Source organism: Chenopodium quinoa, unplaced genomic scaffold, assembly GCF_001683475.1.
Source record: "Chenopodium quinoa cultivar QQ74 unplaced genomic scaffold, ASM168347v1, whole genome shotgun sequence".
In the NCBI taxonomy this organism is placed as follows: Eukaryota; Viridiplantae; Streptophyta; class Magnoliopsida; order Caryophyllales; family Amaranthaceae; genus Chenopodium; species Chenopodium quinoa.
The window spans coordinates 7,229,456-7,247,732 of NW_018743574.1; the positions used below are offsets into that span (position 1 = coordinate 7,229,456).

At 32.5% G+C, this 18,277-nt stretch overlaps 2 protein-coding genes across 6 annotated transcripts; both read left to right on the forward strand.

The window, feature by feature from the left end:
* Nucleotides 1-3,063: 3,063 nt before the first annotated feature.
* Nucleotides 3,064-5,282, forward strand: LOC110682425 (cyclin-D5-1-like). The gene is made up of 5 exons (XM_021858759.1): nt 3,064-3,529; nt 3,630-3,716; nt 3,834-4,122; nt 4,221-4,357; nt 4,628-5,282. Exons 1-5 carry the CDS (start codon nt 3,263-3,265, stop codon nt 4,826-4,828), a joined length of 981 nt encoding a protein of 326 aa, XP_021714451.1. The 5' UTR covers nt 3,064-3,262; the 3' UTR covers nt 4,829-5,282.
* A 3,757-nt stretch (nt 5,283-9,039) lies between these two features.
* Nucleotides 9,040-17,589, forward strand: LOC110682429 (OTU domain-containing protein 5-like). 5 transcript variants are annotated; one of them, XR_002503413.1, is made up of 12 exons: nt 9,044-9,483; nt 12,285-12,648; nt 12,759-12,928; nt 13,605-13,678; nt 14,008-14,062; nt 14,409-14,483; nt 14,609-14,682; nt 15,156-15,204; nt 15,716-15,800; nt 16,311-16,367; nt 16,681-16,749; nt 17,280-17,589. XR_002503413.1 is itself a non-coding variant. In XM_021858765.1 (12 exons), exons 2-12 carry the CDS (start codon nt 12,309-12,311, stop codon nt 17,339-17,341), a joined length of 951 nt encoding a protein of 316 aa, XP_021714457.1. In that variant the 5' UTR covers nt 9,048-9,483; nt 12,285-12,308; the 3' UTR covers nt 17,342-17,589. The 5 variants fall into 5 exon arrangements, 3 of the variants coding, with proteins under 3 accessions (XP_021714457.1, XP_021714455.1, XP_021714456.1); XM_021858765.1 differs by lacking the exon at nt 16,681-16,749 and having other exon boundaries at nt 9,048-9,483; nt 12,285-12,468; nt 12,559-12,648; XM_021858763.1 differs by lacking the exon at nt 16,681-16,749 and having other exon boundaries at nt 9,049-9,483.
* Nucleotides 17,590-18,277: the final 688 nt, after the last annotated feature.

The following is an 18,277-nucleotide window of genomic DNA, read 5'->3' on the forward strand; positions in this document are numbered from 1 at the left end:
TTAGTATATAAATTTGTAAGAAAAGTGTTGTGAATGACTTGATTAACGAACTAAAAGTCTTATTACATCTTAAATGTAGTGAATGTTAGTAAAGAAAGAGTTATGTCCCACTAATTGGTAGTCATATTAAGTTTCACACATAGTTATGTGTAAATATTAAATATATTTCCTACTTTGATGTACTTAGTAATTATATTTTTTGTGAGTTTGTCTAATTTGTATGGTATTAGCTGATTAGTTCATACAGATTTAAAAATGATTATAGGACGAGTAGATACTGCATTTAGAAAAAATCGAGCTTGAGCCATACTCTCACATGTCTAGGTAGTGTTTATGTGTGTGTATTCTCCCATAAAGTACCAACAAGTCAAGTTGATAACCATATTATATGTAGAGTAAAGACAACAAACAACAACCTTAGTCATTTTGCGCTTAATAAACACTAATTAAAACTATCTTTTAAGGAGTCAATTCCGTAGATTAAAGTAAGTTATTGATGTGACAATTACTTAATCATGTTAACGATGAAGTATACTTACGTAGGCTTCAACTACATGTATTCATCGTTGCAAATAAACTTCTAATTTCATTGATATCATACACAATGTTAAATTGATCAATTAATAAGTGGAGTACTATTTTTCAACATACTTATAATTTAAGGTTGACTTATGGTCAAACCATGACAAATTTAACAGTTAATTGGTCACACAATAATATAAAGTAAAAATGTTAGAAACATTTGTGACCTTTGAAAATGAGATGCACCCTTGGATAATGGTAAAAGATAATAAGAGTGAAAAGTCCACAAATATACGAGTAGTAGTGAAATTGTGAAAGCAGCAGTCCCAAACGGCCAAACCAACCAAAGAGGAAAACAAATACCAACTGGCAAAGTGTGATTATTTTAATAAGGGGTATTTTGCCAGTTGGGAATTAGAGTAGTCAATATTGATAGTTGAAATGTTCCATTATTTTGGCGCCAAATTAAGCAAAATAATTATAACATGCAATGACGTTGTGGTCCCACCCTTTTTTCTGTTTTCTTCCCACGGGGATGATGCTCGTCTTTGCTAATTATACTCATCTCGATCGCTCAAGTATAATACGGAGTAGTATATTTTGATAAATACTACGGAGTACAGAGTACTCGTATAAGAGTAATACGGAGTATCTTGCATGAATTAATTTGTCATCATTCTAAAAAGCTTTTGATTAAGAATCTCTTATGATTTAAAATTTTAACTAGTGAAAGTACGATATATTTTATGTGACACAACTTAATTATAAGTATGATAAATTATGAGTCATCAGTCGATTATATCATAAAAAATCTACGATAATATTAAACTAATGCATTCATAATATATTTGTGACAATTGTTCAACTAAAATATCACTGCAATACAAGTTTTCAATGTACCTAGCTCTCGTTATTTCATAAATAGTGTTATGTATGTAATATGTATATGGAGCATAGTTGAAAGAATGTCAAATACTTCCCCATACTCTCTACGATATTTTTTGGAATATATGCTTCAAACAATTAGCCACCGTACATTCTCACCAATATCGTACATCGTATTACAAGATTTACAACAAATATTAGCATAGGTTCGATCTCGATAAATATGTATATATGGTATAATGTGTCATCCATTAGATAATTAACTATATATTTTTCATGATCAACTTTTCTTATTTTTTATTATCAAATCCTCACATGATACACCTTTAAGAAATAAACCAGCTATATGGCTAACATGAAATCATCTTGAGTTCTTATCCTAAAAAACAATATTCTTTATATGGAAACTTGAGAGGAATCTTTCTAATTAATTTGTATATTTTCTTACTACTTATTTCCCTTACTTTCGTATTTTTCAATAATGATGATTTTTACTAATTAGAATTGATTAAATCCAAATTTATCCACGGATATACTTGAGTATTTGGAGTAGAAAACAGAGCTTTTTTTTTTTCAAAAGGCAGAAAACAGAGCTTAATAGAGTATAGTTTGTTTAAAGAGATAAGAATTTGATTGTTATCTTCATCAGAAAGATATACTTAGTTAATGAAAATGGTAAATTTATTGAATTTTTGTTTTGAATTTTTTTTTTTCTAAAAAAACCAAAATTTTCAACTATATCGGTCGTCAAACTTTAATTAACCACCTTTTAGATAATTGGATTAGTGCGTATATTTATTTAAAAAAAAACAAGATTTATAAAATTTAATTACTGTAATTCGTATGATTTCTCCTTCATGACTTTGCTCCAAAAAGAGACGAGGCCATGTTTTTGAGTTGAGAACCCTTGTGAAATTCGTGTTATCTATTAAATATTTTGAATATTCAAGCTTTATCTTTGTAAATATTCTCCAAAATCCAAATCAATTCTATATACTTTGTCAAAAATAGCTTGATGTCTAATCTTCTCTATAATTATTTTCGAATACTGACCATATAGTGTCAAGTGTTAGTTAGCTTCTAAATACATGAATTAGTCAGCAATATATTACGAATCTCCTTTTTTAAACATAGGATGCAATATACATACTGGTACTATGGTATATTATAGACACTAAAATCTGATACCAAATGCAAAAGTCTACCATGCATTTACGAATACATAAAAGAAATCTTTAATTTTTACACATTCACGTGTTCTATATACTGCATGCGAATATTAATTAGATCAACATCACCTATCTGGTGTATACACTTAAAGACACCATATATACGTTACAATACGACATACATGCCTACACACTATTTTCAAAGTCGGACTTAGTTGACTTTATTACCATCAATTAACCCATTAACCCACATTTTACATAGCAGTCAATCACTAATCAAAAAGTAAAAAAAAAAAAAATTTAAAAATGGAAGAAGAAACTGAAACTTAAGTGAGTGCAAAAAAAAAAAACAACAGTTAGTTCATATATAACCGCTGGAAAAAAAAAAAAAAAAAAACACAATCTGTATATCACATCCGCTAATTTTGGCGGCACCAAAACCGCTCTCAAGTCTCAACACCTCCCCCACACCTTTTAGACACTCTTTTAGCGCCAGAATCCTCTCTCCTCTTTCTTCCTAGATTACCTCAATCCCAATTTTCTCTCCTATTTTAGCACTTCAATTTTCCTACTTTTTCTTCTTTCTTCACTCCTTAATTTCATACTACTACTACTGTAAATTCTTCATGGAATCCAACCCCCAAACCCCACAAAATTAAATTAAAAAAATAATTATAAAAAAAATAATGGAGGGTTCAAGCTCTCAACCTTCATCATCTAATCTACTCTGTCGAGAAGATAAATCTTACTTAAATGAAGGGGATGAACAAAATCGGGAAACCCAATTTCAGAATTCTCAATTAGTTCCGTACTATCAAGATTTGGATTCTGAAGATGATTTTTATCTTCAAATGTTGGTTAGAAGAGAGATTAATTCATCGTCTAATTCTTCTTCCAATTTCCCTTATTGGTTAAAGAATTCTCGTGCTCTTTCCATCAATTGGATTCTCAATGTATGTGCGTTGTTGTTTGTTGTTCTCCCCCCTTTTTAATTAATCAATCACTCAATTAATAGATTAATCATTAATTTGATTTCTTGTTTCTTTAATGTAGGCTAAAGATTCATTTGGGTTTCTAAATCAAACTGCTTATTTATCAATCTTGTACTTGGACCGTTTCTTATCAAGAAGATACATCTATGTGAGTTTTCTTTTTTATCATTATCTTTATCTTTCTTTTTTGTTTATTTGGTTGTTGAAAATGAAATGTTGAATCAATTTAATTAATTGGTTTTGATTAATTTTTATAATATGGTAGGAACATCAACCTTGGGCAGTTACATTACTAGGAGTAGCATGTTTATCATTGGCTGCGAAAATGGACGAATGTAAAGTGCCTGCATTATCAGAATATCAAGTACCCGATTTCGAATTCGAAAGAAATGTGATGCAAAATATGGAGCTTCTTGTTTTAACTACTTTGGAATGGAACATGACTTTGAGTACTCCTTTTGTTTACCTTCATTACTATGCTACTAAGTTGGATGATCAAAATGTTGATCCATTGATTTCAAGAGGAACTCAATTAGTAATGGGGTTTATTAAAGGTATAATCTTTATCAATCTTATGTTATTCAATTCAAATGTTAGTGTATATTTGTATTGTTCATTCATGTATAATATATGGTTTGATTTGATGATGCAGAGAGTAATTCGGTTGGTGATTACTATCCATTTGTGGTTGCTGCCGCGGCAGTGATGGCTGCCATTGATTGGCAATTAACTCAAGAAGCTTTGAAGCTTAGGATTAGTACTGTTTCATTGTGGCAGACTTCAGACGATGTAAGATTTCTTTCTCTTTAAACTCGTGATTAATCAATGCATTGTTACTTGTTAGTACTTGTGTTACTCGGACATGGGTACGTGTCCAAGTGTTGGACTTGAATATAGTGTTTTTTGAGAAGTTTTGATACTCATGTGACAATGTGGGAGTGTTGAGGATCCGATATGGGTACTACACTAGTACGTGAGTTGAGATGAAGAGTTTGGAGTGAAATGTAGTAGATTGGAGCAACTGTATCTGATTCTGTTTACATGATTGTAATGCTGCAGCAGCAGAAGCAGCAGCAGGAGAAGCAATTGGTTTCCTGTTATAGCTTGATGCAGAGATTGTGTTCTAGGGAAATTCCTAGTACTCCTAACTTGACAACTGAAGTTGAACAAACTACTACTACTGATAAACCAAGTACATCAGGCACAAAGAGAAAGCTAACATTCAGAGACAGTGACCAAAATCCTGATCTGCCAGACTGACAAAGCTCAATCGATCGATCAATAACCAATCCCGGGATAATAATCGAGTTTATCAATGATTAAGCATTGTTTTAGGATGGGGATGGATTAGTGCAAGGAAGGTTCTTATCTTAGTTGATAAAATGGTACTTGCATTATTTTTGTTTTTGTTTTTGCTTTAGTTTTTCCTTCTTATAAACAGAAAAAAAGAAGGGAAGTTTTTTTGATTGTGGGGTTACAAATTTCCTATACCCAACAAAAGGGTCTGGCAGGGACAACCTAGCATTTGGACCAGAAACATGGAAGTAAATAAATAAGAGAGAGAGAAAGAGAGAAATAGATGATTTTTCAGAACATCCAGGTATAAGAGGTTGACTGAAAGGCCAAAAGTCATCAAGTAAGAAATAGCAGAAGTGAAAAAATAGGGGGCCAATTATTTGTTCTTTAGTTCATTCTTAGTATACTGTTTCATTTCTATGCCTGCCTTTTAACCATTTTTCATATTTTGTTGTAGTAAACTAGTAGTAGTATTTTATATTTATATTTATATTGCTTTCTCAGACTTTTGTTGATCATATAAAATGTATTCTAGCTCGTATTGTTTGTTTGAGCATTCATATAAGCATACATACTCTTTTTACAATATGTATGGAATACTTTTCAATGAAAATCCCTTCTCCTTACTGTATGATTTCTACAAATTAAAGCCGTCCCTTTCCCTTACGTCTTTTTTGTGCATGTAAACTTGATAAAGTTGACTCATACCTAATCATTTTACCTAATGTGAAAGTATATGGAATTATATTGGCTTGATTTTGACTCGAAATGAAATTGACTATAGTTGAAAACTAATGTTACATGTATAGGTTGCTATATTAAAAGAAGCTAACTGCTAAAATTAGATTCGATTATGCGGCCTCAGCCTTGACTCTAGTGATTCATCAGTTGAAAATGATCTAACCCTAAATCATCGGTGCTCAGATGAAATTACTCTATTTGCACGTAGATAGTATCACGTATTACTATTTAAGGCCTACTTTTTGATTTTGGAATTTTTACTTTAGACTTGCTCATAATACCCTTTTTTTCGAAATATTGAAAAGAATATAAGCTTGTGGAGTAACATATATAGTGAAAATGTACAACTTTACATAGAGGAGAATCAATTAAAATCACTACTCAATTTAATACTATATATAATCACTATTATTAAGGGACCAAGGAATAAAGTATGGTGAAGTTTTTAGGTCTTGAACAATGAAAGTAGTGATGAATGTAAGGCATTTACTTCTGTTAAGGTAGATTGTAAATATGAGCTGGTATTTGGTAGTGTTGCCCTACCCCTTTTTTTTTGGTTGGACGTGCTTCTTAATTATATGTAACTTCATGTGCCTTTCGAAAAGATTGAGAGCTATGAAGAATATATACACTACTAAGCTCTTGCTTTGGCTCGATTTGACGTTTTTGTGCTACATATTGATCCAATTTTCGGAGATTATTGGACAATATGATAACGACTAATCTGTCAAAATATAGAAAGGCACATCCCGTTTCCCTTCTTTGGAGGGTTTAACTAAAAAATAAATCATCAAACTTAGTATTAATAACTTAATACGACGTATAAAACATCAAATGTCTCAATGACTCGGTCTCTCAAAATTAATTAGAACTTTATGAACTGCATGTAAAATGTAAATTGACGAAAAAAGGTGTACATAATTTTGTATTATATCAATCTCAAACAAGGGTTGATTATGATGTACACATTGGTAGAAATAGTACAGATAAAAATTATTGCATATATACCGTTAGAACGACTAAATTATAGTATAAATACAAGATTTGGAAATTGCTCAAGATATTACTACGGCTATAAATTATTGAAGAGTCCACTATCACCTGTCCACCAATTCTGAGAGCTCGAACATTAGATTAATTATGTAGTAATTTAATGTCAATTAGTTGTTAATCACAATTGGATTTACGACTAATGGGGTTGCTGCCGCTACTCAAATATTCAATACTCGCTCCTCGTGGAAGAAATTAGTTATACCAACTTCTTTAGCTAGATAATTGGCGTGCTTAAGAACTCAAAATTAATAGAAATTTTTTTTTTCTTAGTGAAGGTGTCAAAAACTATAGGCTAGTGACTAAAGACAAATCAAATCAATAACTAGGTTTATCACATATATTAAAGACAAATCAAATCGATAACTAGGTTTATCACATATGTGAACGTCACTTGTTTGTAGAGGTGGTTATTGGGTAGGGTAGCCCAATGATAATAGAATTAGGGCCAAGCTTAAAGGGCTTTTAATGGACAGGGCCTTTAATGGACAGGGTCAATATAGGGCCAAAATGTTTTTCCAATTTAATTGATAAAGAAAATAGATAATTTAAAAATAATTACATAGATAAATTTATATTCATATATACTTAATAATGACTTTGTCTAATATTTTTTTTAATTGATATTTTTTGGGCCTGCCCATTATCGACCCGCAACCCACATTGACCCGACCCAATATTAACCCTATAAAATGTGACCCACATTGACCCGACCCACAACCGACCCGCATCGACCCTGACTCGACCCGCCCAATAACCAGGTCTACTTGTTTGTCTTAAATACTAGAATGATAACATCTTGCAAATTCTAACATAACAAATTGCTTAATAATTTTTCCAACACTTTTCAAGAGATGAATCACATTTAAGAATACAAATATACGAAAATTATTCTATAGCAAATTTTGCATCCAATCAAAACATTTATATGAGACTATGTTTAAAATTAATATCGACACAGAAATAAGTGTTGATTGTGTTACTTTTTGGGTGCAGGTAATTACAATTGAAACTAAATTAAAGCTAGAATAACAAGCGAGTTTAGAAGTCATTTGTGATATTCATGATACTCATGAAATTCACAGTTCGATGAAATATGGAACTAAAAGACATCCATTAATTCCATCCATTATTCCATATAGTAGTAAAAGAATTGATGAAGAAAGCATGTGAATCAAATGATTGAGTGTGAATCTTGTAAATATCACATTGACTACAGTACATGAGGTAATACTGTTATAGTAGTGGGTAGAAATAGACCAAATTTAAAGCCATTATTAATCAAGCACAAAAAGAGTGGTATGAATGAAATTCATAGGGAATACAAGTCAGAAAAAGGAGCCATTTTCTCATTTATAACTTAGCCAAAAAAAGGGTATGAAAATTTAATCAAAGTCATTTTCACTGCCTCAACATACATGCAATAAGCAGTATATACATAATTTTTTTCCATTAGCCCATAACAGAGTGGCCATACCATACTATACCACTGGAATTGAATTGAAGTGATGAGTGCTTGTTTATGCCATCAAAAGGGCTTTTATGTTTCACTGAAATGGTTGTATATGTGATGTATCCCACTTCACACCATTTTTTCACTGTGCCAGTCAATGGACCTTAGCTTGCATAGTTGCAGAGTATATCAGTTTATGCATGTGCTAAATTACAAATATGAGAATGCACTTGATCATGATTGAATCTTTTGTTCTTTGCTTTGTTGTTCTTTCTTTCCTTACATCAGTTACTCCACCATGACACTTGGTCAGATATAAAGATTCAAGGACGATAACAATTTTCTCACTTAAATATTTTCTTATCTGGACTTATGTGCGTCGTGTATATATATATATATATATATATATATATATATATATATATATATATTTTGTGCTACTTACCTACTCCTATCGATTCTTCTAGCGTCTAGTTTTCCAGAGCCAATAAAAATTATACGGAGTATCTCTTTATAAAACATAACTTAACAATTTCACGTGCGAACCAACACCAGATTTATAACTAGCCAACTCAAAATATTTTGAATGGTTACAACGTTATGTGTTACCTTAATTATTCCTATAGAATATAATGTTTTGTTTTCACTTAATTAGTTCATCTAATAAGACCCTTTTCTACTCTACTCCACTGAGTCTTGGTCTACTAACTTAATCAGCGCTACTCTGCTGAAATCTACTTTGCTTGCCCAGAACCTCAAAAGAACTAGTCTAAAATTACACGGGGATCACTTTAAGGTGATAAATCCATTATCCTATAAATCCAATAGTTTGTCAATTCAATAACGTTTATAGGTGATTATTTGGAATTCAAGAATTTAAAAATAGAAAACCAAATAATTCAATTGTCCAATTGGATGTTATGCACTAAAACCCAAAAAGAAAATTCTTTTTAATGAAAGCACACATCACCTACCTTAATCAGCAAAAAAAACCAAAAAGTAGTACCAATAAATTGAATTTAGGAGAGGTTAAAATAAAATTGCCTTTTTGTAGCTTAACCAAGAAGAAATAATAATAATACATTAATAGGAGTACAATAATACGTATACGAAATAAAAGCCCAAAAAAAAAAGTCATCTTTTTCACATGAAAATCCGAATCCTTAGGCCCAAACCTTCCGCAAGTTTCATAACACACATCATTACGTAAAGTACCATTCATTTTATTCACCGCCCATAAAATTTCTCATCCTAAGTTCGTCTTTTCAACCCACAATTCAAGCCCATTTTCTCTCTCCTCTCTTTCTCTCTCTTTTTCTGCCGTCGATTTACCAGATCTCGTTCGCCGATTATCGTCTCCGATCGCCGATTTTAGGTATTTTATTAATCATTCTTATCTCTTGATTTTCATGTCTGTTCATTATTTTAGATTTTTTTAATCCATTTTATTTTCTTTTTTCTGTTGATTTTATCATCGATTTTGAATATTGAAGGTTAGTTATTGTATTCGACGTGATTGATTTTCAATTAGGTTTTTGATTGATGATTTATTCTTTTTGATTTGTTTTTATCGTTTTTGATTATTTTTTTGAGTGATTTATGTCAGCTTGATTAAATTCTGATCAATTTCGTCCGCACTTTAATTTTTTGATGCTGTTTGATTGCTGCCTCATGGAATTTAATTTACATAGTTATTTACTCGCTACTTGTAATTCTTTCATAATTTAATTGATTCATAATGTAATCTTTGTTTTATTTTAGTTGTTATTAAAGTTAAAAGTAGAAACAGTTTATTTATATTATACTTGTGGACCTAATAGTTGAATTAGTAATCATTATTATTTGAATGTGTAGTTTTATATTTTGGAGCATATCGCTTGTATTCAATTAATTCCTTTTTTGTGAACATTTATGTTACATATGTAAGGCTTACGGAGTAGTTTAATGTTTGATCACTGTGGCAGATGATAGTTACATATGTAAGGCTTACGGAGTTGTTTAATGTTTGATCACTGTGGCAGATGATAACTACATATGTAAGGTTTACGGATTAGTTTAATGTTTGATCACTGTGGCAGATGATAATTACATATTTAAGGCTTGCGGTACTAGTTTAATGTTTGATAACTGTGGCAGAGGATTATTTCATATGTAAGGCTTACGGAGAAATTTAATGTATGATCACTGTGGCAGATAGTAAATTTTTGGTTACTCCTTTCTGTGTTCTATTCCTAAGAGAATTAGAATGTTAGGTGTGATTTCACTTTGATTGTGGTTGGTAAACTATAAAATACTTATCTTTGATTGAAGGCAAGTTGCTTCAAAGGGCATTTCAAAGGAAAAGGTGAATATTTGTTTTCTATGGGATGAGAAAATGCTGCTGGACATTTAAATTGTTGAGATAGGGAAGGAAGGTGATAAGGACGCTGTTTTTATGTTTGTTGGGAAAAAATAGTCTTCCCGTATATTTTGCTGAGGATTTGTTTTTGGTCAAGGTTTGATACTTCAGACTTGAAGGAAGATTTTGTCTTGAAATGCTACATACTGTATGTTTGCTAGAGTCCTACATTCCTTCCCTCTATCCCTTAATATTTTAGTCAGATTGTCGTTCTTCTTTTGTTGAAGTTCAATCTAAGATGGTTTTCTTTATTTTTCTTATTCTGGCCACTGATCTGTCTTAAGTGATCATTATGTTAATCACCAAATTTCTTATTATCATTGTTGAAACATCAGTTATATTTAATTTTAACATTAAGTTGTACCATGTTGGAAAATAGATGATAAAAATGTGTTCCATGGGAGTATAGAAAGGGTGCGGGAGGTAGCTTGTAATTGATCAAAGTCGTTCGCATAGTTATGATTTCTTGCATAGTTCATTTGGATGGAGAGTGGAAATATATGAGTGTCAATTTGATGCACCATCGTTGTTTTCATTGGTGTTTGATCTATATAGAGAAAGAAAAAGGAATGAGGGAGGGGCTTTTCTTTTTTGGGAAGAATGATGTTTGGCAATTACCAAAAAAAAAAAAAAAAAAAAAAAATACAAGTACACAAGTGTATTCATCAAATTATACTTGTTCTGTGTTTGGTCATTACTAAATATTATGCTGAGTAATAGTAATAGTACTAGTAATTGCCAAGAAGTAGGAATTAAGCGTTCACCCAAAATATGCCAAACTTGATCACTTTGACTATTTTATGAAAGTTTAAATTTATATTTAAAATGAATTTAATGAGTTTACTTATTTTTCTCAAAGAGGAAAAATTTAATGGCAAACATTACTCAAATCATTGTTCAAGATTTAATCATTACAATGGTGGTCTTTATTAGTAAGCCATTGTAGAGTCATTGATTTTAATTTCATGTGCAGTATGGGCATATGCCATATTACATGAATGATGCTACTTCATGAACTTCATGTCGCTCTATATTTTATAGTTACGATTGCTCTCCTTAATTTTCAGAGTCTCAGATTATGGATATTATAGGTTTGCTTGTGGCTTAAATATTCTCCTAAAAAATTAGGTGCTCCTCATCATGCTTTGTGTATTCGGCCTAAGTAAAAGACATAACTAATTTGGTTGAATTATGGTGAATCTCAATCTGTTTGGGATTGAGACAATTTGACTTAACAAAAAAACAAAAGTGACTATTTCTTTTTCAGAAATTATACTTCGTAATTATTTGATATGCCATCTAAATTTGAAAAGTTCTGTAGCTGCATGTTAGAACGGGAAAGTAATTGGAACATGTGAAGATAACTCCTATAAGCAACTGATTTGTGAAGAATGGCAATTGACTTTTGTTTTCTTGTATATAGGTTCCATAATTACTTTGCCAAAAATGTTGATTTTTCTTTTTTTTTTTTAAATCTTCTTATGATAAACGCATACTTGTTGTGCTTTTCCTAGATTATAGACTTTTGCCTATTTGCATGCTCTCTATGTATGGCTTTTGTTATGGTTAAGTTCTCCCTTATTTGCAATTACTATTATTAAACTTTGTGAAACTTTTTGCCTTTGTTTTGTTTGTGTTATATGTCGCTTAAGGAATCATTAAATTAGGAATTTCTGATATTCAGGGATTGTCCCACTATTTTTGAGGCATTTCAGAGTATGTGTGTGGGCGCCAGTTTGTTGGAATATGACCTCTGCTATCATTGACGACTTATGCAGGTTTTGTTGATCTAACGTACAAAGATGACTACTGAAGAGCAAGATCAAGATGTCATCCGGTGGGGTTTGAATCTTCTTGATTTTGGACCTTTGTTCAATAGTACGTACGGTGGGGATTATAATACAGAAGATGGGAGCAGTTACCATCAACAATATATGAGAGAGTACAATTATGATACAGCGTGTAATTCCCACTGTAACTATGTAGAAAGTGATGCAATACTTGCACATAGTCTACAAGAAGAATTCTCACGATTAGAAGTTGATAATGCAGCTCAATCTTCGCATGCAGAACAACAGCAGTTTCATTCATCAAATGTTTCATCAGATTGGCTTATACCATCTTCTGCCAATTACTGTCCTGGTATTAATAATTGCTTATAGGGTGACTCATCTCCTTATTATTCTTCCATTATCACGTATTCACGTGCATATTCTTATAGTGTGCTTATATAAGATAATATCAAATTGCAGCTCTTGAGAATTCCCAGGAGGCAGATGATACAGGACACTCAAGCTCATGTTCCAGTCCAGGAGAAAGGTCCAATGATGGTGAAGACTATTCGTATTCTCTTGAATTTGCAGACGAGTCTGCACTTGATGGAGAACTGGGGAAGAGGTTAAATCAAATGATCCCTGTGCCAGTAAGTAATCCTTAGGTCTAGAATTCTTTCACACATTTCTTGCTCATCTGTGTGCATGTCTTCGATAGTTGATGATTCTCTTGTTCTGAGGTTTGCATTTTCTGTGTAAATATTTTTGTGATTTTTCCATCCACATACTTCCTTGGAGTAGCGAATAGGAGTTAATGGAGTTTTTGTCCTATAATCAACAATGACACTGCCTTGAATCTTGTAGCTGTTGTTGATGTAGAGTGAGTCATACTCTTTTCTTTATGTACTTGAATAATGTTTTCATTGATATCACTGTAGTCCACGAAGAATTGTGTTTTCTGCTGGAGGCCTGAAGCTTATCTAGTCGCTATTTGAAAATTGATTTTTTTTTTGTTTCCCAACGTGAATATAACCCGCAGCCTATAATTATTAAGATTTTTTTTGTTGTAGTAGGAGGGGGGTGAGGCTGCATACTGCTGATCTCCCCTACTGTATTAAAAGCATTTGGCGGCATTGGAGTAATGTGATTGTTGACAACTTTTGCCTTTTCTATTAAATCAATGGTTTTTGCATGGTCTTCTGCTCTATGATTTAGTTAGTGGAAGTCGATGTTATTATTAAGTATTCTTATGCGCTTGTGTATCCTTGTTCAAGCTATATAATGGAACCATAACCATTCAATTGAAGAATATTTTTGCCTATGCAGCATGTCCCTCGAATTAATGGGGAAATACCTTCAATGGATGAAGCAACTTCAGATCATCAAAGACTACTAGATAGGTATGGACATATCTGTAGAGTTTGTCTCTTTTTTTTTTTTTTTTTTTTTTTGGGGGGGTGGGGGGGGGGGGGGGGGCTATCAAAGTGTACTGCAATTTATCAGTTTTCCTTTTTTTTGTTGCCTTCAGAGCTTTTTCATGATTAAATTTACGTAGATATTTTTATGTTACCATGTAGTACTGGCTGCTGGGACTGTTGTTACAGTGGCGGCAAGGTGCCACTTTGGAGATATTTAATTAGTTATGTTGCCTGTTATTGGTGGTTCTTGTCAGTAATTACAATCCAATTGTCACTGTTATGGCTTTGATAACAGAGGCACTTTTGATCAGATTGCAGTTGTATGATTTGGTTGAGCGCAAGGTCCAGGGGGATGGCAATTGTCAGGTCAGTTGTTTGGCCTTGATATTTATTCAGCTCTTGTTAGTTCCTGCACCAGCTGAAAATTTTGATAACTTTGCTGCTTATTTTAATTTTTTATTACTCATCAAATGTTCTTATTAGATTCCATAATTGTATTATGTTTATGTTTATATCGTAAAATCAGTATGGTCATAATCTGCTAATATTTAGAATAAAATCTAAAATTTAATACTGCATATGTTCACATTGGTAGTTTAAAAACTACTGCTTGCAAGTTTCATCAATCATCAATACCCTCTAGACTTTGATTTTGTTACCATTGCATCACTAACAACTGATAATCATTTCAACCTTTAATGTACTTTTTCAGTTTCGTGCTTTGTCAGATCAATTCTATCGCACCCCAGAACACCACAAGTTTGTGAGGCAACAGGTTGTCACTCAGGTGGGTTTCCTGAGAAAACAAAATATGAATTGTTTTACTTTAGCTTTCTTATCTGGCTGGTGTTACCGTTCCATTGGTACTTTGGTAGTGTAATTTCTTATTTGCTCAACTGTTGGATATTTCAGCTCAAGTCAGATTCAGAGGTTTACGAGGGATATGTGCCCATGGAGTATGGTGAATATTTAAACAAGATGTCAAAGTACAGTTTGCTTAACTTCCTTTTTAAATCCTCAGCTATTTGAAGAACCATTTTATGATTTTTGTAAATGTCAGAAGAATTGGCACCTGGTTATGTGCTTATAGGGTTTTGTTCACTCTTTTGGGGTATGGTGGTCTACCAAGATGTACAATGTCCTATTTGTAGTGTGCTATACTTAATTTTTAAAAAACGCTTTTATTATCATCTCTTTGACTCTTTCACAAACTTGCTTCACTTTATTCAGGTTCCTTAGTTTTTGGGTTCTCTTAAGCTGAATGGTTTTTTCCCCTTATGTGTTGGGGTCTTGAATACCCTTTGAATTTTTCCTTATTTAAGGATGTTTTTTTTTTAAATTGTTATTTTTTCATTTTGTTCGACAGATGATTGTATGAGAGTAGTTTGTATATCTTATATCGGGAAATCATTTATGTTATATTTGCCTTACTTATTTTGTTGTGTGTATATGAAAATAGGAGTGGTGAATGGGGAGATCATGTCACCTTGCAGGCAGCTGCTGACTCGGTATGTCTCTGCTCTTTACATTTTTATTTTAAATGTTGGATTCTCAAACAAGAAACACGGTGCTTGTTTTTAAGAAGTTGGAGACATATTTTTTAAAATCTTGGTTTCATTGAGTACAAAGTTGTTGAATCATGATGCTTTTTATAAACATAGTAGTATTGCTGTATTTTTTAGTATGGTTAAAATTGAATCCTTACTCAAAATCATGTGCATGCAAGCCTGTTCCAATTTAGAAATTGTCTGTTGTCACCATTAGACCTCCTTGCTGCTGACACGTCACAACTTCAGAGAAATTTAGTTCACTATATCCTTATATCATGGATTACAGGTGAGATTTTTGTCAGTCTTGTTTTTGAACTTTTCCCTTGATGTCAATTGGCCTGTATATTCACATCCACTAAAATTATATCATGCCTTACCATTGCATATGTTTTGTTGAATTGTCTACTTGACCCATTTTTGTGTTATTGAAATATTTTTCTTTACTGATAAGTGGAGCCTATTCTTGCAGTATGGTGTTAAGATATTCCTCATAACTTCTTTCAAGGACACCTGTTATATGGAGATTATTCCGAAGGTTCAGAAGTCAAAGCGAGGTGAGTTGTTGGGGGTGTCTTTTGAGTACATGCTGGCAGCATTTTAGTATTCCCTGCATAATTTAACTTACCTTTTTTTGTTCTCTTTTATGTGCTTGTTGTGTACATACCTTTTTAATTCACATTATCTTAATTGGGTTTCAAATCTGTTTGATTGTGGCTCAGTTACTAATTAGTATTATTGGATTGTTGAAGTCTTTGAATATGGAATATCTCAATGGGTATTTTTTTTCCCCACAAACTGATGCTACAGAATTTTCAACAAATATATCAAACTGAAAGGATTCCAATTAAATAAAGATTAAAATATTAAGTCCATCTGCTTTCTGATGTTGTTAAGTGTGCTGTTTTTGTCCTTAAACCTGTAAAAACTGTTGCAATTAATCGAATCATTAGTAAAGATTGTTTATAACCTTATTTTTATTGTAATGTTAAGTTTCTGCTCATGAAGAATCAATCTTGTTTATTTTTTTTTCTGGGTTCTGTTTTGTTTTTTCGTTTGGAATGCAGTCATCTTCCTTAGCTTCTGGGCAGAAGTGCACTACAATTCAATCTATCCGCAAGGAGGTAAATTCAGTTCTTCATAACCCTTTACTAATCTGTCTGGTTTAGTTTGCATCATGGTCTTGCATAGTTACCCGCTGACGTCTGTGTACTATAGAAAAGTGGGTGTGAAGCACTTTATTCTCTACGAAATTTATAGTTGTTTAAATTGTTATTCGTAAATATTTTGGTTTGGTTGTTTTGGGGGGGGGGGGGGTGGGAATGGCAGTGGGGTGGGTGGAGAGGATGGGAGGCAATTTGAAAGACATCAAATTCTCAATGGAAGAGTGTTGGATGATAAGAAACACATTGTTTTACAGTAATTTGTTTTATGTAGACGTGGAAATGCAATGAATTGGAGTGTCCATTCAACATCTCTTGGTTGTTTATGATACTAAAGATCAAGGTGAACTCTCTTTCTTAGAATCATCTACAAATTCCTTTGTGTTTTATATCCTCCAATTGTGAAGTTGAAGGTCCATAATTGTCATTATGAGTGTTGGGTTATTAGGGACTGATTAATGGCTGTATTAGTGTGCAAAATTAGGATAAGCAGGAGAGTTTTCAAGGCAGCTACGTTCTTATAGTTGTAATGACATTACTTTTTATAGGGTCACAACCAATATTCCTTTCGTAATCCCCCACAGATCTTGATATATGCTTTTTAAGCCTGAATGCTGTGGTGAATCCCAGTAGCAGTTGTGTAGCACCTTTACCAAAATGGATGGTGATATGTTGGCACATTTTACGTGTGACACCCCATGGGTTAAAACTTCATTGCCTAAGATTGGGATCTGTTATGGGAGCTAATTGTTGAGCATGATAAAATTGTCTGCAGTTCTGCTCTATTCCTTTATACTAGTGCTTGCTTGAAAATGAACTGATTTTAATAACATTGAGAAAGTAGCTAATTAAGGTGTTGAATACATTATGCAGAGTTGCCGCCGCCCTGGGAGATGAAAAAGAAGAAAAGATGGTGGCTTTTCAGAAACAATTGAGGAGGCCGGTTTTATATTGATGCTTTTTAACTTCTAATTTATCTGTATATATGGGTCTAGAGCAGCAATGCAAGCAGCGCATTTTATTTGCAATAATCTCTTATTCTTTCTTTGTATTTCTGTGTTTGCGGCCCTGGAGAATATTGTGCAGGTGATGAGAATTAGCCTGGAACATAAACATAATCATTAACATATATATAAAGTCTGGCATGCTTTTTGATTTCGCATGCCATTGCGGTTTCATTTTCTACACTATCTCCTGCTCCTATTCCTCTTTTCTTTTCGTACTGCTGTAACAAACTTTCATAGTAGTAAGAGGGAGTACATATCAAAGTGATGTCTAAAATGATGTTTTATATCTACCTCTGTTCTTTCTAGTTCTCGAAGTGCCATCATATCAAAGTGAGTGCTCTGCGTTCTTAAAAAAAATAAAAAGTCACTGCTGAATGTTAAAGAGACACTTTGTAATAAACCAAACTACTGAATGGTGAAGGGACAAGTTCATTCACTAGGTTCATATCCGTAAGACCGTAATATGTTACATAGAAAGGCATGTTAAATGTTACAGATGACAAAGTGGGGAAAACTCTTGCCTCCAAAAAATAAATAAATAAGTACATGATGTGTGATCATTTTTTTTTTTCACCTTATACGTACTGTAATTTCTTCTTTTATAGAGTATTTTTTCTTGAAATGCCCAGGTTTGAGTAACCAAACTGTGTTACTTGGTTACTCAAACGACATTTTTTCAATGAGCTGAGGTGGATCGGTTCTAAATGGTTTGAGTAACCAAATTGCAGTAATATTTTTTAAATGAGTTCAGGTGGATCGGTATGCTTGAAATATTTTGTACATATATATAATAAAAAAAAAAAAAAAAATTTGACTTTTATCACTAAAAAAAATTTGGACAAATTGTTTTTTACCACCTACTAT